This window comes from Seriola dumerili, unplaced genomic scaffold (assembly GCF_002260705.1).
Source record: "Seriola dumerili isolate Sdu_G_001 unplaced genomic scaffold, Sdu_1.0 BDQW01000003.1, whole genome shotgun sequence".
Lineage (NCBI taxonomy): Eukaryota > Metazoa > Chordata > Actinopteri > Carangiformes > Carangidae > Seriola > Seriola dumerili.
In genome coordinates this window covers 9139912-9165772 of record NW_019174258.1, presented here as the reverse complement: position 1 = coordinate 9165772, position 25861 = coordinate 9139912, and the positions used below count along the sequence as shown (strand labels likewise).

General features: G+C 42.4%; 1 protein-coding gene across 4 annotated transcripts in view; it reads right to left on the bottom strand.

Annotated features, from left to right (window-relative positions):
- chd9 (chromodomain helicase DNA binding protein 9) overlaps positions 1–25286 on the bottom strand; it is a 68336-nt gene extending 43050 nt beyond the window's left edge. For 2 of the 4 annotated variants that reach the window (XM_022744068.1, XM_022744075.1), the window contains exons 1-3: positions 25238–25286; positions 19130–20863; positions 1820–2229 (exon numbers count right to left, since the gene is read on the bottom strand). In XM_022744068.1, the coding sequence (XP_022599789.1) occupies positions 1820–2229; positions 19130–20755 (2036 nt within the window). In that variant the 5' untranslated portion in view covers positions 20756–20863; positions 25238–25286. Of the gene's footprint in view, positions 1–1819; positions 2230–4466; positions 4650–15292; positions 15306–19129; positions 20864–25237 lie in introns of those variants that run through there. The other 2 variants (XM_022744092.1, XM_022744083.1) reach the window with 2 other exon arrangements.
- Positions 25287–25861: the final 575 nt, after the last annotated feature.

Sequence of the window (25861 nt, the reverse complement as noted above, 5' to 3'; positions counted from 1 at the left end):
GACTGAGCCTGGTTTATTGTTATGGCATGCAGTAAATTCTGTTGAACTTTGAGCTTCCATCTTGGCAACCACAGGCAGAAAATGTACGCTAGTAAAAATGCACCAGCAAAATCCACCAGTACATGAGCAGGCTAAATCATAAAATACTCTATATAGTCACAAATACAAAGAAAAGTTGTAACACTATATATTCATAGAGACGACCATTCCTAATTTAAAGGGGAAGTCCAAGGCAAGTACAGACATCAGGTGTTAGTATTTGATCCAAACATACTGAAATGTGTGCACTGTTAAGATGAGCATTCTCCTAACAATATTATCTTAATCATCAAGTAATTGAGCTGAGTCTCATCTCAAACGCAATGGACTCCAATTTGGACTCTTAACGTAATACATTTTTCCTCATGAGATGGTCCCAATTTTTTGTTATTTTAAATAGTGCTATCTGTAAGTCATGTGGAGAGAGTTAAACTAGTGATTCAGCAGACATAAATGAACAGCAGCAAATGTGACCTCTTGAAATAAACATTTAAAACACCAACACCATACCATCTTATGTCACAAAGAATCTCAACTATCCCTTTAAGTCCCTGAGGCTCGATGACATCAGGTTTCATGTTATTTGTTAGTTTTTTCCTCTTCAATCAGAGCAAGTGAAACAGACCATTGTGTTAACACTGCATATCTGCATATCTTGTTTGGCCAGTGCTTTGTGACATTTATCAGTTTGCCCTAGGTTATGCACATCAACTAGAACAAGACTATATGAACACCTAGTATATGGCTGAACCGTGTATGGTCAATTTGCAAAATTGAGGACACATTTAAAACTGTTGAGGAACAGCGGTAAACAACTACTGTCAATGGAAAGTAGCTCAAGCCTACTCGAAAAGTCATTAAATGTCATTAGATGACGTAACACGCTAATTATTAATTGCGTCGCATTAGCTTAGTGTCAGCTGGTTTCAGCCATTTACCTGTTTGCTTCTTTCCTATTCTCTTTGTTCACATATAAAGTATTCTAATACAGCCAAATTTCCAACAAAGCTGTTGTCATTTACATGTTTTTCTTTTTCTGTTGTCAGACAATGGATCAAGTATGAAATAGTGACTGAAACATGGTGCATTAAGACTACATGTTAACCATCAGTCCCTTCAAAGCCATTTCTAAGCTGCTGCTCTGCACTGCAAAAATCTTAAGTTAAAAGCAAGAGAATATCATATTATTTTGTCTCTCCCACAGTGCACAGCCTTCGCCTGGGTAACAAACTGCTGCTCCACCACTCTGCCACTCACTAAACAGAGAAGACGCAGAGAGATGTGCCTCTCACTCATGGCGTAGTATTGGCGACTCTCTTCTTTGTAAAGTAGCTAAGGTTAAAAAGTTACTATATTTGTCGCTAAGTGCTTTTTGAAAAATAAGTCACTCAAGGTGTCTGTAAATGAAAAATTACGAACCATTAAACCTTTTTTTTTTCCCCAGTACTGACAAAATAGCAGTGAATAATGCCTAAACGATTTGATCTACACAAAGTAATTAATTCTAATTCTGACGATCAATTAACTAATTGTCATTTGCTGGTTACAGCTTCTCAAATGTGAGATGTGATATAAGACTTTTGTATCTTTTGTCTGTTTAACACATTAAGAGATCACATTGATCTTCAGGCACCTGTAACATGCATTTGTGTGGCAGTGGTTTAGACTCAGGCTGAATTGAAAGTAATGAGACCAAAGTTCTACTTACTGGATTATTTTTTAACAGCTGATGGTGCATTTCAATGGTTTACAGATAGCAGTAATGGTTGTGACTACATACCCAATCTTGGCCTTCTGCTTGGGCTTGGAGGAGGGTACAATGCAGGCTTTCCTACAAGCCTTCTCTTTGGGCCGTGCCTTTCTGTTTCCTTTGTGCTCGCGGTCACGGTGGGCCTTGTACTGTGAGGAAGAGCTGGGGAAGCTCTCGGGGCTCATGACCCGGGGGATGTTCTTCTCCCCACGCTGCCGGGCCTTTGCAATAGCCTCTGATATTATCCTATTGGCCTTCTCCTGCTTGTCCTGTGGAGTTGAATCCATCTGATGATGCGTCCTCCGCGGTGTCCTCTTCTCCGATGAGGAGCTGGACGAAGACGAAGACGATGAGGAAGAGGAGGAGGACGATGAGCTGCTTTTCACTGGGGGACTGAGGACCCGCACCTGGCTACCGGGACCATTAGCATTCTTTCGGGGCTAAGAGAGAGAGAGACATTTTATTTAGAATGAATCCTCTTTCAGGCAAATATCAGGCATAAATATTGCTGATATGATGCCATTTATTGTCAAAAACACAAACTCATACTTGGACGCTGTGCAACAGAAGGACCTAGCGACACAGAATATAATATAAAGTTGACATTTGACCTTTAAAGGAGAGCCGATGTTGTTTGAACACAAGCTTTAGCAGATTCTTTCACGAAAAAAGGAAAACAAACAAACAAAAAAAGATCCGTCATAAATTTTGCAGCCAATAAGGTGCCACATGTACAGGTACAGACTTCATCCACCAAGCTACTTTAAGCCAGGTTTTGCATTAAATGCATTCAACTTCTAAGGTTGGTGTTTTAGTGTTCTCCTGTCTTTACTCTCTTTACTATTTATGGCTGCTATGAACATATGAAGCCATTACAGTGTCATACTGCTCAGATAATATGTGACCAAACAAGCAAATCGTTTGCTTCACTGTTTCACTTCGATTTCACTGAACAATAAGCAGAGTGTGAATATAATAATCAAATACAAAACGTGGGCTTAAAAGAAATAAAATTCTACAACAACCCCTTTATGAAAATAAAATATACTGTGATACTGTGATGTGACCGCTGCAACTATCACTGGCTCATTCAGAAAAACATAACCTTGTGAAGGCCATGTGAGCCACTTAGACAGCAGAGCCTGTTGATGTCCCCATCTCAGATGCCAGGAGAGGGGAGCGGACCCGTCTCGCTCTGCGTGATGCTCACTTCAACTCTCAGCCTCCTTTCCAACTCGACCAGGAGACCCTCAGCATGAGAAAGGTCAGCGTTTCCTCCAAGAATTCATTTAGATCAGGTGGAGAGGAGTATGAAACTCTGAAACCATGTGACATGAAAACTCTGATCTGAGCCTGATACAAATTAAATTCTTTTAGGTGGAGCAGGTTATTCAAAAGGTAGTGTAAACACTGGCTCAGTGTAGCAGGTTACAGTGAGCCTTGCAGACATAAATAATCCAGCCTGCCTGATACATGATAATATGTGAATAATAGATGGCGTGACTGCGGTTATGCCTACACAAGCGCCTTGTGGTGGGCCTTGAGCCCAGCGGAGAGGGAACCCATAAATGGATGACCTAATCTAAAAATGTGTTGCGTATGCCTACATGGCCCAGGCGCGGCTGGTTGCTTTTTTTTCTAGCTAAATAAAGAGAATTAGCTTGAACCTCACCAACAAAGTGGGGGCAGGGAGTTGAATAATCAGCAATTCATTTGGAAGGAAGGGGAGAAAACACACACACACACACACACACACACACACACACACACACACACACACACACACACACACACAAGAGCTGCATTATGATTTTCACGTGTGCAACGCTGCTGAGGCTATTAGGAAGAAATTTACTGGATCATGCTAGAATGTTCTCATTCATGTTAATGGTAAAAGAAAAAAGAAAAAGAAAAAGAAAGAGGGGGAGGGGTTGAAAGTAATGCTTAAGAGCGGAAGAACATGAGGGCACATGAACGAGGTAGCATGAGGAAGAAAAAAAAATTAAAACAGGCGTCTGTCAGAGAAAGGGAGTGTGAGAGAGAGAGTGAGAGAGAGAGCGAGAGGGACAAAAAAGATAAAATGCACCAAAAGTGAGAGCACTGCAGCTGTGTAATACATCTATAAATAACTGAAATTACAGCCTGCCAGCACTGCAGTGATTTCAATCTCTCTAGCAGCACGTAGTCCCATGAAAACGGTGGGGACCATTACAGCCCATGAAAAGGTAGAATAAGCTCCATTCGGGCCAGCCAGCTTTCCCTCTCTCTCACCCCCTCATTTCCACATGTAGTGAGCTCTCTGGTGACTGACAGGCTCAACTCATGGAGGACACACACACTCACACACACACACACACACACACCATATACTGTACATAAACTACAGCGCAGGGCAGCTTGCAGAGAGTTTCACAGGAGGATGGGAAAGCGTTTTATGGAGTGAATAGACAGTGGGGGTGGGGAAAAGAAAACACTGTAAATCTAGTGTGCCTTAGTAAGGTCTAACACAGCAAAGCAAATGAGTACGGAGGGGAGGAAAAAAAAAGCAGCAATGAGTTCAAGATGGCGGCAGTGCAGCATGAGCCAGTAGCAGAAGAGGTTGTTCAGTTCCTGCCGGCCCCTCCTCCTCCTCCCCCTTGTCCCTCCTCCCTCCCAGCTCTCAGAGCAGCTCACTTACCCTTCCTCTTGGCCTCTTCACTGTAGACATGGTGTTTTTTTTTTTCTTCCTCTTTCCTCCCCCTCTCCAACCGGCTAACAAAAGCCTTGCCCTTTCGCCGGGTTTTTTCTCTCTCCGTTGCTCGCTCACGCTTTCTCTTACAAACACACTCACTCTTTCCCTTTCAACAGTCGTTTTCTCTCACTCTTCCTTGAGCTGTGTGTCCCCCCCTCCCCTCCCTCTCTCCTCGTTTGCCTCCCCTCCTCCTCCCCGGTCAGCTCTTCTCCTCAGGCAGTGTGGAGCGCTGGAGCTGTTCGTCTCCTCCTCCCCCAGCGGGCAGGGCTCAAGAGGAGCGCATGGGAGCTCTCTCTCTCTCACCCTCGTTTGTCTCTTCACAGGGTGATGAGGGAGCAGCGTTGTGGGCGGTAGAGGAGGTGCGTGGCAGTCCAGGAAGCTCTCATTCTGCTGCTGCGTGCTGCTTTGCTGTCGTCCGGCTTCACCCAAGTCTCCCTCACTCTCTGTGTGTGTGTCAGAGTTGCCTTCCCCTGCCTCCTCTCTCCTCCCCTCTCATTGATTCCTCTTTCCGCCTGCCTTTCGTGTGCGCTCTCTATGACTTTCTGAGCCTTCTCCCTCTTATTTCTCGTTCTTTCTTGATCTTTACGCTCTGCCGTTTCCCTCTGTGCGCTCCTCTTCGTCTTCTTCACCAGCTAGGATAAGGTAGGTTACTCCTTTTATTACACACAAAAACGCTTTTGTGTTAGCTTGCTCGCTTGTTTGGCCGGTTGTTTTTTCCTCCTTTTTCCCACTTGTCTTTTTCCTCGTTCTCCCTCGCTGCCCTCCCCTCTCCCTGGCTGGGGCGTGTATGGCGAGCTCGAGATTCTGGCAGGCAGAGCGGTGGAAAATGAAAGCACAAAGCAGCAAAATGCATCAGCATGAATATTAGAGATGTCGTTAAAACCCAGACTCGTTTTTCTCTCTCTCTCTCGCTCACTCACTCGCTCTCTCACTCTCTCTCTCTTTGTAAGGAAGTAGGCCAGCAGATGGTGCTAGCAGTTATTACATTAACTTTCACAACTTAACCCCCAAAGTACTGGATTTCTCCCACACCAAAGATTGTCAACATCGCAGCTTTTTTTGTCCTCATGTAGGTTACTGCCAGTGAGGTGCTGATTTATTTATGGAACAGCATCATCCAAGAGAGCTAGATGAACAAACAGATAAACAAAATCCCAGAGGCTAAAAATGTATTCCTTATACAAACAGCTCACAAAGTTGAAGACATGAAGAAATCAAAACAGCAGCGTATAGCAGACTTTCTACTCCCTAACCCTACCGGACACATGCAGCCTTCACTGCACTAGACTAGAGTGGGGAATTCAAGCACTTGTGAGGTCAAGTCCTGGTCACCCAGCTATGACTTCTGGAAAACAAATTCCAAGAGGGGAAACTGGGATGTGTCCAACACATGCAGCTCTTCCCGTGCGCCAGAACAGATCTTGGAGGAACGAGTTGGCCTTTCAGGGGACTCCTGTCAGCAGGATACAGAGGCCATGTGCATCGGCTGGCACATGGTATTGGGAATTATGCAGAGATACACGGCTGGCTTAGAGCCAGGTACAGTGCACTGCACTACTGGGCCAGGCCTGAGCTACTGACAGTTACCCCATCAGCTTTTAAATCTTTATTTACTGTGAAAAAACAGCTGAACAGGCTTCTTCTCAAACACCCTGTTCACTTTTCATACAGCTGCACACACACACAGGCATTTATGAATTGCCAGTTCAACCAGGATTAAGACCCACATAGGCCTACCTGTGGACTAGCACTGGAAGTATGCTTTTAACACCATGTGCACCTAACACACAGTGGATGTGTATATCAATATAGGGCTAGAATACATCATCTTGAGTCGGGACAGGTAACAATCAAATTCAATTGAAAAGATTAACACCTTTTAGAACACAATGTGTCAATATGTCTCCTGACAGGTAATGCTGACTACAGGCTGTTTATTTAAAGAGATTAGTAAATATAGCACAACACACACAGCAAGACAACGTCTGGGATCTGACGCAATATCTTAAGAAGCAAAACAAAAATCTTAAAAAGCAAATATCTCCAAGGCACTCTGTTATTGGGTAAATATGAAATGTTCTCCATGTGCTTCTATGAAAAGAGCCTGACCTCCAGACATGACTGAGGTTTTGGGTCATACATGTCCCATAAAATGTAATTTTGTATTGCTTATTTTTGTATAGCTTATCAAATTGTAGCCCCAAACCAAACTACACTATTTGTTATGAGTTTATTCAAGTATGATGTGAAACCAAAGTGAACATGTATGGGCTACAACACAATATGGCTTTACATTGTATGTTGTATAAATAACCTAAATAAAACTTCTATGCAACTGACACTCTTCAATGGTGTGGACAGCCTTACTCAAAATGTGCATGTGGTGTGTGCATGTGTGTGTACATAGAGAAGGGGTTGTGGCTTATAACATCAGAGAAATGAGCATTGCCTACACCCGAGAATGACAGTTGTACTGGAAATTGTCTCACTTTATCACTGTGGTTTTTGTAGTTTTACATTTTACAGCTTTATATCTCCTACAATAACACAGATGATTGCTATGTAGGCATAACAATGGCTGTCCTTTCCAAGTATGTGCAGCAGCAGGCATCAGATCCACCTGCCAGGACAGGCCTTGGAGTTTGGACTTTAAAGCAGACCACATGCTTAGTGGGAGCTGAGCAACAGCGTCCTCTCCAAGCTAAACAAATCCACCGTCAGATAATGCCCACCAGGGTACAGGGGCCTGGGGGTGAGCTTTGACTACTCACACATCAACAGTGCAATAGGTGTTAAAACTCTTAAAACAAATGAACTAAAATAGTCTCAAAATAGTCTCTACATATCAGTCACAAACAGTCAAAATGAAAACAAAATGGTGTCCTTCATTACTGCATCTGCTGTAGATTTACATAATGATTCAACCTCTTTCATTTGCAACAAGACAAAATGACCTTTACACTGCTCAGGTGGAAGAATTAATTTTGCTTAAGGAAACATGGAACAATTGCCATCTATAATCTAGATAAATCACTACAATAGTTAACAGGCTATTTGATCGGTAAAACAGGCAAGAGGTGACAATGTCTGAATAATATATTAGCTAGTTAGTTAGTCAAAGACTTAGTTACCATATATGGCAGTTAGTAATGGAAAAAAATGGTATTTCTACACAAAAATGTTTGTTTGTGTGAGAAACAAGAAGCAAAGAAAGAGAAGAGCACTAGAGAATAACATGCACATGCTTCAACGGTCACATGGCATGAAGCCACAGCTCCTTGGCAACTAAACGGTTAATATGCAAACAAGCCTGGCAGATCTGTATGAAGGGGAGTGGCTTCCTTTAAGGACAGATGAGGGAGGGGATAGGAAGAGGAGGGGAGGGGAGTAGAGGAAGGGGAGGGGAGCAGCAGAGCTGGTGAAAGGAAGCAAGTGAAAAAAAATGTGTGTGTGTGTGGGGAGAGGTAGGGCGGCTGCAGAGGCACAGGTGTCTGTCTCTGAACACTCCATTACTTCCTCATCAAAGGGCCTGTATTAGTGCACCACTGCTCTCATTTCTTGCCTGTACCACCGTGAGAGTCTCCACTAACTCAACATTAGGGAAATGAGAGCTGAGAACTAGCAATGCACTGACTGGAAATGAAAAGATGGCTAGGACCCACTGGTGCTTCAGAGTCCACAGCAAGCTATTTCTCTCATACAGAGATGAAATCCATAGCTAACTGGAATCTAATGTCACCCAGTGTTAATGGCAACATTATCCATGGTGCACTGGCTGACAAAAATGAAGGTTTTTTTTGATCTAGTATGCTCTTATGCCACTGTAGATGATGCAAAGGTCTGGTTATTAGTTATTTAAGCTTTCAAATTTTAAATGCTTAGCAAAAAAGTGATAAATACTACTTGATATGACATGACATAGTTGTTAGGGAATATCTGTCCAGTTTTAGCACAGTAGCGCACACACCAGCCTGTTGTAGTATCCTTGAGCGAGCCATTAAATACACACAAAGGCATGTGAAACTATAATGGACTATAATTGATGTTTCATTCATTTTTTCTATCAAATCTTGTTACTTTTCTTTGGCTGATGACATTTTAGTTTGAATTATCTGACATACAGGGCTTGCTTTTCTAATGTTAACAGTAATTCATATAGGCAACCAGAAGTTGGACTAGTGTCTTCAGTTTGATCAGTGACTAATAATCCCAAGTGGTTTCAATTAACAATGATAAGAAAGGGATACAAAAAAATCCAAACCCTCATAATTGATAATCAAAATCGTCAGAAACGTGGTAATTTAACTAATTAATTAATTGACTAAGATCTCCTACAATGACGCCATCTTTTCAGAGGCATCAGTTGTAGCATAATAAAAAGTCTTTCAACACAATAGTGCTCTCATCCAACACTTGAGAGGCTGTTTCAACACAGTGTAACACTCACAAATTAACAACTGATCAGCAAAGTAATTTATTCTGGGAGGAAATCTTTAAAATGGATATAAATGATAAAATGCAGTTACATGCAGACTCCTGAAAGGTGGAAATTCTAAATACGAAAATAAAATATTCAGATGTTGTCAGATATATTTGCATGAGTGGCCCAAACAATCCAATAAAAAAAAAAAAATCAGTACTGAAGCAAAACATTTGTGATCAAAGTGTTTACATGAGAAACAGCTCATTTCTACAACTCTAACAATATATCTAACCAACAAAAACAATGCTTGATAAACAAGGTCATTTTCACCCCCAAACTCAGCTGAACCTTTGCTACACTTTCCATACTTCCTTCTCTCTCTGTGATCACTGAAAATAGCCTTGGTCCATAGTGTTTCTCAACGAAATAAAAACATCACAGATCTCCTACTTATGGCTTCATTAATGAAACCGATTGTTAAGTTTAGTTGCAACAAAAAAAAAAAAAAAAAAAAAGATTAGGCTTGTCTAATTAGGCCTACAGCTACAGGCCAGTTTGCAGCCACACTGGAGTGTGAGGCAGCAGCAGGGTTGATAAATGAAAGGAGACATGATGCACAGCAATGCTTCCTCAACCGATTAAATACAGCACCATGCATTAATGATCTTTTATTCAGGACTGAGAGTAACAGTAGCAAGGCTGAGCATGGTGCCCTCTAGAGGAGCTGCTGGAAGTCTAACAGTGTTCTAACAGAGTGTTGTTACTACAGTCTGGCCTGCTCTACTGTGACCAGACAGCCGTACTGAGCCAGACAGAAGAAGTGAGAAACAGGGGAGCACAAGCTCACAGTACAAAAAGTGAACACTTCAGCTGCAGTATCATTGTAAGAAAAATTGCGTTTTTATAATTTCTTCACATTTATTTATCATGGTGGATATAAAGTCATACAGAAACAATACTTTGCTCCGGGGTGCTACCCTCCATCCTCTATTGTTGGCCACTATCACACAAGTGGGGATTTACTCCCCTGCTGCCATGCTCAAAGGTGCCTAGTCAGCAGTTTGCCCAAAGTTTAGTCAAGTCTGATAACTGTACTGGCCCCAGACGATACAACAATGCTAGCAGTTTTCAATTCCTTGTGTGTGGGTGTGTGTGCCTGTGTACTCACACTAATCTTTACACCGGGTTAATTCTGTGCCAATACAGTAATTAATGCACTAGATACAATTAACTCTCTGGTCCAGCTATAGCAGAGACATGCGTTGCTACAGTAGCCCTGCTGCATTCCCATGCAACTCCCTTCCAACAGCCTTTAACAAAGACAGCCTATTAGCTCACTATTATGCAGTCAGCTAAATGACTTGAATTGAAGTTCAGCACAGACAGTCCTGCTGCTGATAAAAAGATTTTTGAGTGCAAACAGGTCCATGTGAAGTGTTATAGGAACAGCATGTTGGACCTGGTCCTAATCTGGTTTGGACAGATCTGAACACTAGGGGGTGACTGTGAGGACAGGCAGCAAGAATGCAAGGTAAAGAGAAAAGCAGTCTGCCATCATCTTTCTGTGAGGTTACTGTCATATCTGAATCAGTTTATTAAAAAATACCAGAGTAGTTTTCTAAATTTCACTGACAGACACCTGAAAATACAAAAGGGAAGTTGACTGGAGTATGAACAACCCACAATAATGTGACAAGCAGTGATATTAATATTAACCAGCATTTGGGACTGTTTAAGTTATTTCACATACTGTCAATGACAGTACAAAACCTGTAGAGCTAACAAGTTACTCATCATGTTTCTCAGATTTCCAGATGATGAAAATGTGTTTTCAACACCTGAGAACCAGTTTGTATCGTGAGTTAACATTTCAAATTGTTTCTTCTCCTCAACTGGCTGCTAAGTGAACAGAACAGAAGCATCACCTTTGCTGAATATTACTGACCATTTCAACTGCCAAATCTGTATGTGCTGCCACTAAGTAGTGTTTATGAAATCACTGAACTCAAGTGTAAAATTTCAGATATATGAAGAAAATATCAGATATATGAATGGTAGCCTTCTAAAACTGGCATTCACTAAATTTGTGGAGGCCTTTCAAATCTTATTTTCAACTAACAGTTTTGACTTGGGTTTGAGAGTTGTGCAGAATACAGAGTATAATCTAAGATTGGCTCTGTGTCAATCAGGCCCAATAACTGAGAAGAGCAGGCAGTGATTCTAACTAGGGCATCTGCCCTTCTTGCATCTTTAAGTGTCAGCTCAGAGGGCAGTCGCTAAGCAAGATTTAAGATGATATTTTAAGGGCTAGCACTGTGTGCATGCACTAGCGAGCATGAGCCAAAGTGAAAACAAGAGGCCATCCATCCACAGAGGGACACCCTTCACAATTAATAGCTGACTCCCAGATTTTATATACCAGCAGCGCCATTGTGGATCCTTTCCTATCCAAACACACTTTAACACTCAAAAAGCAGGTCTCTTTTGGGTTAAATAAAATATTAGCACACTTAATGCAAATGCAAAATCTGTACAGCTATCACACACTGACAGCTGTTACCTGAGTGTCAGTTAAAGCTGAACCAGGATCCGGTAAATTATGATGATTTTATAAACTGCTCCATGTTGTAATAAACTGAAATTATCCTTTAAAGTACCTATGGGGTCTCCACAACCACAGATCTGTACAAATCAAAAGATACCGTATTCAACAGTATTTGTTTGTTCCTTTAAAATGAGGCTCCAGTAACTTGGACTAGAAAGCAGCACAGGTGGCTTCCAAAGAAATGGCAGTTTTGCAGGTGCTGTATAATTCATGTTCCCCAGAGGAATGAAATACGATTTGCATATTGAACCGCAAAAGGTTTTCATGTATTTTACATGATGCGTCACAAACAAAATTGTGAAGCTTCTTCTTTAAGCCGGTTTTTTAACAGTGGTTGTTCTGAGTTGCTCTCTGAATCAAAGATGGCACAGCAAGTCAGGCACCAGGCAGTGAAGTGAAGCTGAACTGTGCAAAACAAGCCGGATGATGCCATTCATTAATGGGAACATCGGTGCAAACCGAAGAGTGGAGCTGAGAGGAGGTCCCTCAGGATGTGAAAGAGAGAGAGAGCTAGACAGAGACAGAGAGGGAGGGATGAGGTAGAGGGGAATTCAGCAAGGGGCTTACTGCCAGACCTTTACAACTCCTTCATTATTGAAGCAGTGCAAAGGGAGAGTAGGGCCAATGCCTGTGTAAAGAGGAACACACACAGAGGCAGCTACGTACATCCGCGCACAAGCAAGACAGAGCGGGTGTGTAGTCGACCTGCAGCCTTCAGGAATTGATGAAGTATAGGGATTTTTTTTCCCTACTCTGAATTCTACCTCCTGCTTAGTTCGAGGCAGGTGTCTGTGGAGTCAGTCTCTGCTGGAATGGTAAAGGCCAGGCACACAGACTGTCTTCCATCACAAAAGAGAAGATTATTTACTGGATCACCTCGACCACATTTATATGAAGGAAATTTTATGAAAGAATAAGAAAAATATACAGCTAGAAATATGAGTTAGAAGGCTGGTATTAGGAATGTTGTGTTTTATGTTTAGCCAAAAAAATAGAGATGTATTATTTTATTTATAAGTATATAATCAAATACATGCAGAAAATCCACAAGGGTTGAGTTGTGTGACTCTGAAGCAAAGCTGCACCAATGAAACAGAAATCAGATTATGCAGGCTTTACCATTTTGCTGAAAAACATGGGCAAAACATGTGCAAGGAGTTAGATTATTATGAAAAGTTCAGTGTCAGAATTTGATTATTTCAGACACTGTAGTCTACAACAGTTTGATGTTAAAAAGCAAGCTGTCAGAGGCAGGCTGGATTGTTTCAGTATCTTCAGCATTTTATCCAATTGTGGCTGTAAATATGATAAAATAAATGAAAAGTAGTGACAATCGGAGTGACTGCCTGGCTGTGAGAGAGAGCAGACAAAGAGCAGCAAGTGATGACAAAGATATGTCTTGATGAAAAACAAAGAAAAGTTAATGTTCAGAAAGCAACTGCACTTAAAAGCATGACCAGAAAATAATCCTGTTAATTTCTGTCAATAAAAGTCAATGGATGAAGACAAAAAGACCAGTGGCTGCATCAAACCGCAGATATACATGGCACTGTAGAGACCTGTCTTTCTTTTTTAAACTGACCATTTTTACCCATACCGATAACAAGGAAACCATTTAGGTCACTAACATTTCATGTTAATGGATGATTGCAGGAGAAGGAAGAGAAAACCGCCGGTGGGTGTGAGAAGAATAACATTTGTGCCAGCATTTGTTTAAAGTTATATTTTAGTGTATTTCCATACCATTTAAAACTTCCCAACTTCAGCACTGCACGTTAAGTACAAAAATATAGAACCCATTTTCGTTAGAAAAAATACAACCATTCGGTCACACACCATTAAAAACTACAGTCATTTTATTCCAGCAGTTTTAATTCTATAAAATCAAATTAAAGGTTTTAGGGGCATGCATTTTTTTCCAACACAAAAAACAAATTTTTCTTTTTTTATATATTTGAAATCAGACCCAGGCTGTTAAAGCTGATTTCAAACAATGACATTTTTCAGTTATACATCAATTAAAATGTAAGTTTGACTGTCAGTTTGGACACTAAACAGATGAGGCGTTTCAAAATTGTCTGCTAAACCAACAATTATATACAATTGATAGCGACACAGAACATATTATGGATTCATTTGGTTTGTATCTGATTTGTTGTATCTCCATCTTAAGAGTCTTGTATCAGTTTCCTGTTACTTCCTGTTAAGGTGACTGATGTGCACACCCTTATAGGTTCTACTTTTTCATTTTGTAAAAATTGAGGTTAAAAAGAAAAACATAAAAAATCTGTGGGCTTTCAAAAATGACTACATGTTCTTTCTCACTAAGGGTACAAAGGTAAATTAGTTTCATACAATTGCCATCTCAAACAATCTTCTAAATCTTTCACTTGTATGAATAATTTTCCACACAGCAAAGTGGAGACACTTTGAACTATAAACATGTTTGCATAGTAAAAAGCTGAATCAAGGTAAAAGGGACTACACTGGTTTTGGTAAAGCTGGTGGTGTGTGCTAATACTGCTAATGTTTAGGAGTCTAGCCACATTTTACTCCCCCAAGTCAAGGAAACCTGGACATTATCAGGAATACCAAGATGGTTATAACACTGTATGAGACTGTATGAGAACCATTTTTGCAATATCTTACAATGGAAAACACAAGAAAGAAATTTGTAAACTACTTTTTAAGCACTGGGTAAATTAAAATATATCCTTACATGCCATTCAAGAAATTTTGTCAACCACAAAATATTTTTGAACCTCTACAACCAAAATAATTTTTTTTATCCTTGTTTATTTAGAAGTTACTTTTTTGTGAACCTGTATGACGGTACCGTAGCTTGTCTCAATACACAATGAGTAATGATAGATTAATGGTGCATCAGTTTCACCAATGAACTTTCTTCTTCAAAAATGAACAGTGAATTGAAGTCAAGAATTGAGTCAATTGTCCTGTCAACAGAAATCATGTGTTGTAAAATACACACATAACACTCAATAAACAAAGTCTCATCTTACAACGCTGGAGTCCATGGCACCTGGCTAATGACTTCCTAATGACACAAACCTGTTTGCTGAATTTACAAATCAGTAACCAGTCAGCCAACCGTCGTCTCTGTGGACAGCATGACCGACATTAACTTCTGTCAAAGTCAAACTGTAGCACAGACAACCATGTATCAGCTGGAACAGAAGGACAGACCTAATGGAGTCCCACTAACTTTAACTAGCCTTACTATAGCTAGCTTTATTCAAACTTTATTTGATATTAAGATGTTTTATTACAAGATTCTCACAGACAGTCTCTTCCTCCTACCACAACCACTGTGTTAGTTATAAACACAAGGGCAAAGAGGTCACCATTTCATGCCTTTCCAATTTCCTCTCTTGCACCCTACACTGTGGCTAATTTACAAGTGGTTTTCATGTGGTCTTCCTCAAACTCAGGTCTTTGTCTGCTCATAGACACTGTGGTTGTCTAAGCTCCCAGCTTTCCCCTCTCTGCCAGTCAAAGGTTAACACAAGTTCAAGGAGGCTGCCAAACGTCACAACCAAAAAAGCTCACATTCCAGTCACAAACACACACAAAAAAAACCTCCACGTTTGACCACTGAGCAAACACTCACCCATCCATCACCCCTGAAAAATACTCAAAGCCATTTAATCCATAGAGAAGGAGGCAAGAGAAAGAAGGAAAGGAAGACAAACAGAATAAAAGAGCATACTTTAAATTCAGACCTACTGTGCAGTTTGGGCTGGCAGCGTTCCCACATGCTCCTGACACAGTCAATCCAAGTAAAACTCCCTCCTCCCTCTCCTCTCCTCTCTCAGCTCCTCCCCCGCCTCCTCCTCCTTCTCCACAGAGCCCTCCCCTTCCGCCCACAGCAAAGACCGCCTGACTTCCTGTTTACCTCTGACCCTTAGTTATCCTCTGTCCCGCCCTTATCTGGCAGGCCTCCAAAACAGACAGGCAAATGAGGCCGGATGCAAACACATAGAACACTTGACAGAGCGAGCAAGAGAGGGCGGGGGCAATGGTGGGGGTGGGGGGGTGTTGTGTATAGATGTTGGGGGAGGTAATCAGGGAAAGTGTGTGAATGAGACAGCCTATCACCATGTGACCACAGAAGCAGTAGGTTTCCCAGAGATGTGTGTGTGTGTTCAAAATGTGCATGTGTGCGTGTTTGTTAGTGGGGCATGGTGGGTGGTGGGGTGAGTGCTGGGGTGATGCATGGTGTCAGGTTTCAGGGCTGATTATGGCATTGCCTGCACAGTCTGTTCGGCTGGTTGGCTAGGAGTTATATAAACTTCACAGAGGTCAGGAAGCAACAAAGCTAGCATGTCACACTGACGCAGCAAGCACACATATACCCTAAGTTGCTTGCTGGCAACACAGCTCTGGGGCCATGGCAGGGTAGAGAGGGGTGAGCAGCGACACCCAGTCAGATAATGAATCTAAGCCAGCGATGTAGGCAGGCACAGAGGAGGCACCTGGTCAGTGTCAGTACCAGGGGGCCTGCAGTGGCTACAGCAGTCCAGGCCATCAGACTTTCATCTGATGAAAATTACAAGCAGCAGAGTTAAGGAACAGGGCAAAAATTTGCAAAGCTGATCATTAAGTATTCAAGTATCATGACAATGAAATAAGGGCTACGGATCTACCAGAATAGATTAAAATGCAGTGAGACTGATATGGCATCCCATGGTAAAAACCTGATTCCACGAGAGATTCCAAGAGATACTAAACAGCAACTACGAAAAACTGACAACTGTACAACTGGACTAATCTGTTTTTACATTTACTTATCTGCAGAATCAAATCACTAATACACTCTTGTGTCAAAAAAACTGGAAGCAGTTGTAAAGACGTGTAACTGTAGACCAGCTGCATAACACAGACTTTAGTCTAATCAGCGGTTGAAGTTCATCTAAACATGTTCTCTGGTTTCTCGATTTCTCCTGCTGACCCTGTTTTGTGTGTGCACAGATAGGACACGGACCATGTCAGTTTCGAATTGATGAAGGCTCTTTTGGTGACAAAGGATGGGACTGAAATCAGGGTGGCAGACACCCTCTTTCAGTTTGAGTACACTCGGAAGGGGTGTTTTGAATGTGCTGATGTTGCCCCACAAATCTCCAAAACCAGTTTCCTTTTTGCCTTTGGGAAATAGTTTAATCTGTACCCATATGTAGGTCTATCAAATCCATATTCAGACACATTAAGATCAAGAGTATAAAAAACTACAATTGGATGTCCAAGGTTGAAATCCCACTATGCACAACCATAATCAAACAACAAATCAAGACAATAATAAGATTTCTATGCTGCACAACTTTTTCCAGTCCATCCTTAAACCTTAGGAATGCGCCATATAAAGAAAATTGCAATATGTACAATATAATACAGTACATTTTCTGGAAATCCAATTGAGAAACTATTTACGATCAAGATGAAATGAGAAGATGGAAAATCTATTTCTGGCTGATCTATATCTCACAACCATTTTGTTTGCCACTTTAACATGCAGAGAGATGTCAAAGATGTCAGTCTTGCACTCCTAACTAGTCACAGCAAAAAGACTGACTGCTGACTCACATGAGTACACGTAAGCATTTCAGAGTGGCATGCAGTTCAGATGGGTCTCACTGGAGTGCTTGATGCCTGCAAGCTTGAACTACTTCCTCAGAGAAAACCCATAACAGTGAAATGAAATGATGAAATGATTAATGGGACAGACGAGAGTTCTACACACATCTGTTCATTTGAATTTAGATCCATTGCAACAGGGCCCGAGACATTATTTTTACTCAATTTAACCTCTGAATACAGCAACCTGGGACAACTATTCAATCTTGAACCCCGGGTGCTCATCACAGCTGCAGCTGACCATTACAACCATTGGAAATCCTAATTAGCCACATTCACTGTGGGGGAGTGAAGAGTGGGCAGCTATCCCCTGATGCCTTGCCTGTTCAGCAAACACACTATCAGCAGGCTCTTCACACATCAGTGCACATGAATAGCACAGTCAGCCTGTAAGCATCAACACAGGGCTGGATGTTGACACAGACAGGGAGAGGCTCATGCGTATGGCTGTGGTTCACAGCCCAATTCAATCAAGGACCTTTGCAGATGGGCAAATAGCCTGTGTGGATGAGCTCTGGTTTAGGCAGACCACCAGTTTTGTTGTTGCCTGCTGCCTGTTGGGGGAAAGTTGAGGCAATAGTCAACACACAGGTTGTGTTTTGGCTCATGGGCATAGGTTTGGTTTCAAACTATTACTGTAAAATTGTCGATAATCTGTTTGACACAGTAGAAAAGGGTTGGTAAGATAATGTCAAACAACATGAAAACATGAAAAACAGACGTGCTTTAATGGAAGAAAAGTGTGAATTATTAACATGTGCATGTGTCTAGTTTGAGATAATCAGTTTTGGCTGCTTGCAAATAAATGTTTACCATACATTGTTTCTGTAATAACAATGCTGAAATATAACACAAATGTTACCAAAAAGCAACACATGGATGTGAGTGTGCAGAACACGATGAAACGTCTGCTGCTTTGGCTGCTGGTCATGTGTCACTCGTGGGCCAGGAGGCTGTGTGGATGCTGCTAAGTTACCAGCCAACTGAGGTCCAGGAACCGCCTGAAGCCTGTTACAGCCAGCTAATGCATTCTCGCAACCTCCCCCTTCGCTTCTTTTCTCACTCTCATGCTCTTCCTCTCTGTCTCTTTCCCTCCTTTTTCCATGAACTACTGCTTTCTCCATCTCCCAAACCCCCTCCCCCTCCCTCAAGTGCTTACCACTCTCCTTCACCACGCTCTTTTCCACCCGCCCACTCTCTCACACGTGCACATGCACTCATACACACACAGACACACAGAACACTGTGGCAGCTACCACAACAGCGTGCAACCTCCCCCACACTATTGAGGCAGTGTGCAAGTGCCTCTGGCTTGCCCTGACCCACATCTTGATATAGCCCTAAGTATGCTTACAGCTAAGTCCTGAAGACACTCCTGCCACTCTTAGCCTAATCAGTCCTGACCTGCTGTCAGCGCACTGAGCGGGCCAGGCTGGACAGACCATTATCATTTTCAGAGGGCTTTCAAATGGCTCTAGGTACCGCCTCTCCACCTTCCCCCACTCCACCACTGATTGCAGGTCTCCTACTAGACAAGCACATGCTCTATCTGGGATAGTTAGTTAAACATTACATGAGAAACTGAATTCTCTGCCATGATATACTGGGAAAAACACATAAATTCTCTTAATGTCAGCAAAGAAATGTTCAGTTAGTACAGCAAACATTAAGCACTTATAACATCTAATTTCTTCAATTAATGTCAACTTATTAACCTTCACTCCCCTCTCTTCTCCTAAGTAATCTAAACTGAGTAGAAATAGGGGTAAATGACAGCATGCACACTGTTCATATAAATTAGAATCTCAGGACAAAGAGCATATTACATTCAAGGGGTTACTCTGCTACAGTATGGCTAAAATATTCAGCCATGCTTGTGCAATACTAAAAACCAAAAAATGAAGCAAATACTTTTTTGTAACAATGTATTACCTTCTCTTCCTTGTACTCAACAGGTGGTGGTTTCCTGTGCTCATGTCCCCCCTCCACGCTGGAATTGGCCCAGGAACAGTTGGAGTCATCCTGTTGGCTGAGAGCAGCCTCCAGCTGGGGCAGTAGGTCAGGGAGGAGGTCAGGGGGCTGTAGTCCCTCCAAGTCTCCATCCTGAGCGTCTGATGTCAGGAGACTATCTCCCAAAGCCTGGTATCCATTAGTGTTGATGGCCCCGCAGCTCTGGGGCTGCTCAGAAGGCAGCTGGTTGGTCATGCTGGGGTAGCAGCTCATAGACTCACCAAACATCTCAGATGACCTGCAGTTTACCTGGGTTTCTCTGGAACAACGTAGGGCCCGGAAAGGACATTCTTCTGCCTGGCTAACTGGGATCCTTGTGTGCTGCTGACTCATAACACTGGTGGATGGAAACTGACATAATGGCCCTGAGAGCTCAGGCACTGTGGAAGTGAGGGGTGCAGTGGCGGTGGGCCCAGATACTGAGGCTGAGGACAAAGACTGCTGATTGAGACTGGGTATTTCTGGCTCTCCAGGGTAAGCAGGGTACTGAGCTGGTTGGTAAGCAGTGGCAGAACTGACTGAGCATGTGGGCAGGGAGTGAACCATAGATGATGAATGTATGGAGAAGGGCAGGTTAGGGTCTTCTGGCCCTGATCCAGAGAAGGCTTGGCCTCCCCTGGTCAACTGGTACCTACCATGCTGCTGCTGATGTGGTTGTAAGCAAGTCCCACTCAAAGAAGCATTCTGACTATCTAAATAAGACTTACTTGGCAAAGCCCTTGATTGGAACCTTGGTCCTCCTACAGTTAGTTGGTGCTGAACCCGCTGCTGACTATGATGAACTGGCTGTTGGCTCTGACCTCCCTGGTGAAATGAGAAATTGTGATGTTGCTGTTGCTGCAGAGACATAGTCTGCGTGTTAATTTGTTGGTGCTGGCGCTGGTTTAACAGCTGTTGCTGATGACTTTGCTGTTGTTGTAGCTGCTGCTGCTGCTGCTGCTGCTGCTGCTGCTGCTGCTGTTGCTGCCGCATTCTGTGCTGCTGCTCCTGTTGTTGACGATGACAGGGGTGGTGTTGTTGCTGTTGTATTTGTTGTTGTCTGACATGAAGTTGCTGGTTGTGCAGTGGCTGTTGCTGATGACAAAGCTGTTGTCGCTGATGTTGCTGCTGTTGAGCTATGTGGTGGTACATGTTCCCATTCTGGTCTTGGTTGCCCCACATTGGACTGCTACTGTTACAGAACAGACCATTGGACTGAGGTACTTGGCTCATGGCGGCATTGTGGTACTGGCCATGTTGCTCTGGCATCATGCCACTGCCTACACCACCTGTGCCCCCAGGACCAGAAAATGCCTGCCCCGTAGGATTCTGTGCTTTAATGCCAATGTAGTGATCCATCTGCTGACTGTAAGTGGGCATGACTTGTTGGGTAGAAACTGGTGGCATTATGTCTTGGTGCTTCCCTGGGCCTAAAGGCTCCACTTGGAGGGGTTCAAAGTCAGCACTGAGGTTTAGCTCATCCACAAGTGATGGTGCTGAGGGAAACTCATCCTCATCCAGTCCTTCCAAACCTCCAACAAAGAGGCTGGGATCGTCAAAGAAGTCCATGGCAGAGCCTTGAGGGTAACTGGAACCTTTGGAACACCACTGGATCCAAGCTGGTCCCAATGAGCCTCACTTTCTACAGAGCTACAGCATGTCCATTATATTGTGTCCCTGTCCAAAAACAAAGAAAAAAAATTAAAATACAACATCAATATCAGAAGATGAAGACTACATAATGTATGATCTAAATAAAGATTAGATCAGTTTGCAAACACACTTCAAGCTACTCATTAGGGTAATCCGGTAGAAACTCCACCACACAAACACACAATCATGAATCATTTTCAGTCTGTGCTGATATGACAATTTATCAAGTATTTCTTTCACACCATATCTTTTTTATCATCCATTTCTTCATCAGTGATACATAGTTGTTGGTTGATAGAATTGCATGAAATTCCACACAGTGTCAAAAAAAAAAAAAAAAGCTTTCAAAAGGCAGGTAATGGTTAGGTCAGAAGGGTCTGGGAGAAATTTGGTACTGTCAATTATCTATCAGCACTGCCTTTCATGTGTGTAGCAAAGCAGCTGGTGCAAACCAACCGCCAGCCACCAGCAGGTGCCTCTTCCTGTACCCCTTCCCCTTTAACACACACATACACACAAACGCACCTCAACCCCCCACCCCCACAACCAATGAAGCTGCCTGCCCTGCCACTGCAGAATGTGTGGGAGGTGCAGACAGCTGATAGAATTTCAACAGCTAGGGACAGAGGCAGATGAGGCCCTTTGAGTGTGTGTGCATGTGTGTGCGTTCTGCAACCACAGACCAGCGGAAGATGACAGCAGCTAACCCAGGTCAGTCATTATATGCTGACTTGCTATGCACACAGGCACACAGAAGCACAAATAAGCATAGACATTTCTCTGGTGTCTCAGTCTAACTTGTAGGGTTACTTAAATTGTTTTCACTGATCATAGCACATTTGAAATAACTATTGATACATCATTTAGAAAGCGTTTTTTTTTATGTATTATTCTCCTTCTTACACTAGGTGTTGCTTGTGGTGTTTGTATCCAAAACTACAGCAGCCTAAACTCCAGCATTTGTAATTTTGAGTCATGGGCCAAATAAATCAACAACGACTAACAATGAAAGCACGTAATGAAATTCACACGTGGTCAGAAATGTTGTATTTCTTGTGGCCAATTCATGGAAGTGGCTAAACATCCTCAAATCCCAACTTGAGGTTCACCATTAATGTATTTGTACAGTCTGAATTCATTTGAATTTGAAATTGCAAACATTGTCAGGATTGTCATATTTAACAAACATAAACAACATGCTTTAGCTGTTACACTAAAATGTGATTTGTGGGTAAGGGCAGGTTATTGAGACTACATGATTCTAATTGCCAACTTTTCAAAATTTAGACTAAGTTATTAATGTAATCATTAAATTCGGCCTGTAGCGTGTTTGGCCCATACCAAACAATACACTAATATTATCTATCTGTATCACTATTGGTTCCATTGTTTTCATTTCCATTCACTCATTATCTACACCTGTTTATCTTTGTGAGATTGTCGGGGGCTGGAGCCTATCACAGCTGACATTGGGTGAGGGGCAGGGTACATCCTGGACAGGTTGCCAGTCAATCATAGGGCTGACACGAAAAGAAAACCCATTCACACTCAGAATGACAACTACAGGCAACTCTAGTTGCCAGTTAACCTAACTTGCATATGTTGTGTGTGGACTGTGAGAGGAAACCAAAGCACCTAAAGAAAGTCTGCACAGCCGAAGGGAGAATATTTGAACTCCACCAAGGCCCCAGTAGGTGTTGGCAGGTTAGATCCCAGAACCTTCTGCTGACCACTGAGTCAACATGGTGTCCTGTTTCCATACCCGTTATACTGTGGTTGATTCGCAGGTTGTGAGTAGATTCATGCAGTCTACAGCATGTGAAATAATTAATGCTTTTGAGTCTCTTTTAAAACCTGTTGTATGTCATATCACATATCTAATAAGTCAAAGAGCACATGCCTTTTGTAAATGAGCTAAGGTGTTATTAGACTTTTGAGAATATATTCTCTTTATTTTAATCTAATCATTTACACTAACTCATTTTTAGTGATGGCCAGAAATTCTCTAAGGACCAGGGACAAAGCACTGTGCTTGACACTTAGTTCACACCTGACATTAATTAATTTGCAGCATTAAGTTTTATTTCCAGTGCTTCATCCCTAATGTAGTAAAGTAATTTAAGTTATTAAAAACATGAAGCCTCAACCAAACTTAAATCATAAACTGAGTAAAGAGAAGTAGAAAAACGCTGTAACATCGCTGCACCCAGTTCTTGCTATAGCTCACTGTCATGCAAACAGGAATGTACTATACTCATTATCACTCTCCCCGGCAATCACCACCAACAGGTCCCAATAAAAATCTGTCCACACAGGCATGAAACCATTCCTGTTTTCAGTTAAGGTTGTGCTTCCAGTTTCACGTTCACCCCAGTGCTTTGTTTACTATCCTGTTTATTAGGGAATCATGTGACTGCCCTACAATGTGGCATTCCTGCTTGCCCATATTCACAGGCAACATAATGATGATTTCACTCACACTCTGTCAACAAGTAAAATGGGAGGCATGTGAAATCACACAATAGTGCATTAGAGGAAAATGTGCATAATGGCAAGCAACTGAGCAATTTAAGAACAATAGAAAATTACAACTACCAATCATAATCAAGTGATAATTACACCATCTCTAACTCTAGTAAAGGGCTTTCCTATCTAAAGAGTTTTTTTTCTGTACTCAGGTCCCTGAAGATATTTATACTTACTTGCAATAATCACTTGGACTGACACTTTTGGGGTTTGTGCCAAGCAACTGACAATGTATTTGTGTATTTTCATCTAGGGAACACAAAAACGTATGTCATGAAAATTCAACTAATTTGTCTTGATTGAAATGATTTCCAACACTTATTTGTCAAATATTCTCTGGTTGGTGACATTCAAAGTAAGTCTGAGGCAAAGCTACACCCAGGTTGAAAGCTGAAGTAAAGAAAACAGCCCACTCAAGCTGGATTTACAACAGTAAATTGGTGGTGATGCAGCATTTACCATATGTAAACTGTAAAAGTGTAATATGTTTAAGAAATGATACACGATTATATCATATTTGCCATGTGCTCTGACTCAATACAGCATATTCCTGAGCCTGCTAGCCAAGCCCCTTCTAACAAACACCCCTGTGTAGTCCAAAAGCACACACCAGACCCCTCAGCCTCTGCCGACTTCCAGCTGTTTCCTTCAATATCGTGACGCTATAAGCACCGTCCAGGCACGTGCAACTCGGGCCTGATATCAACATGAACTGTGTACACATAAGTGTCCGGAGGTCGCCATTGAAGCCAGCTGGGACTGATGTCACATAAATGGCCACTCCACACAGCACGAAACCCACCAGCAGTAACGAAAATAAACATAAAATTTGCTACAATATTACCTGTAAACGAAAATGCGAAAAGTTAGCCATGTTGGCGTAAGTAAGCAAATGTTGCTGTGACCGAAAGCGCATTTCATTTAGTAGGAGACTCTTAAAGTGTTTTAACTGGTGCTACATGGTTACAATCGTACCATGTAAAACTCAGAAACACGTCCGTCTTGTCTTCACATTTTTGATAAGAAGTCTTACTTTGATGAAATAGACCCCGGGCTCACCACTGAAGTCAGCAGCATCCTTTTCATCTTCACCATGTAATGGCTTCAACTCCTGCGAGCACGCTGTTTGATAAGCCGATGAGGCGGCAATGTGTTGCGCCACTTAATGCACAACTGCTCGCCAACAAAATGAATGCGCGTGGGACATTTGCTTTTAAATTTAAAATGTTAGCCCCGGGTTATTGAGATAAGTCACATGTGCCCCAAGCCAAACCTCCACTTTGGAAGTCACAGGATTCAAAAGGTGTCGTCACTGTCGTGACGCTTCCTCACTGAAGAAGAAGAGGACGAGGTGGAGGAGGGGGAAGAGGCCGGAGATGGATGGAGAGGTCGACAGTGATGGTGTCCATGTTAATACGTCTACTCCGTTCTTCTCGAACGACTTTCGTTTTCATTTCTGACGTATTGGTGGACGTATTGGCACTGCCAACAGTTACCGCGTCCACATTCAAGTACGGTGCTGACTGAACCCGGCCAGTCGCTGTCAGTTCAGGACCACCATGGCCGAGAACCACGGAGGACTACTTTGGAGTCGCGCACGTTTTCATTTAGCCGGCAAACTGTTAAAAAGTACGATGGCATTTGCTTTTTTATATGCCAAATTTCGGAAAACAAATACGGACGAGTATGGCAGGATAAGTCTTCTATAAACCGGGAAGATACACACTCAGCAAGGCGGTGTGTCATCAGACAGCTGAGGCGAGCCTTACTGACTGACAGTCAGAAATTTGACAGCTCCTACCCTCAATGAAACGGAACCCCTCGAGTGTAAATCATCCCTCAAAAATCATCAAAAGACGTGTTATTTCTTACCTGAAAAGAACCCTAAAGCGCAACTCCGGGCGTCAACGTAGAGAGTGTTATCGGCGAAGTTGTGACTGTGTTGTTAGTTGTACTCCTGCTGGCGACCACGGCACAGCGGCTCTACCGCTGGTGCTGACGTGACTGTGATAACACCACATTTGCATATTAGTGACCTCCTCTGTGATTGGACCACTAACAATTTGCCACAATGTCACATTTCAGTGCAAGATAAAACACCGGTTGTCACTGTATTAGTAGTTTCGGTACAGTGCCGCCCCCACTCAGTGCCGGAAAGCTTCTGGTTAAATCGCGTATTCATTTGTAAAGTCCCTATGTTGACAGAGTGCATAAGATGGCCGCGTTCAAGCCAGAGCCAATCCGGAGAGGTTTTACTTTAGCACATGGAGCGGAGTCTCTTCTCAATGCAAACGTGATATGAGTGGGAGTGCTATTCCTCACTGTGGGTACATACCGACCTCTGGTGGCTGATTCAAGGACATACTGCCTTTAAATTACGATATTCCATTTGGACTACATAACTATCGTCCTATATACTGCTCTCTGTCAGAGACAAAAATTTATGACATTTTTAATCTCCTATGGCACACATGTATAATACATTTACATTTGTTC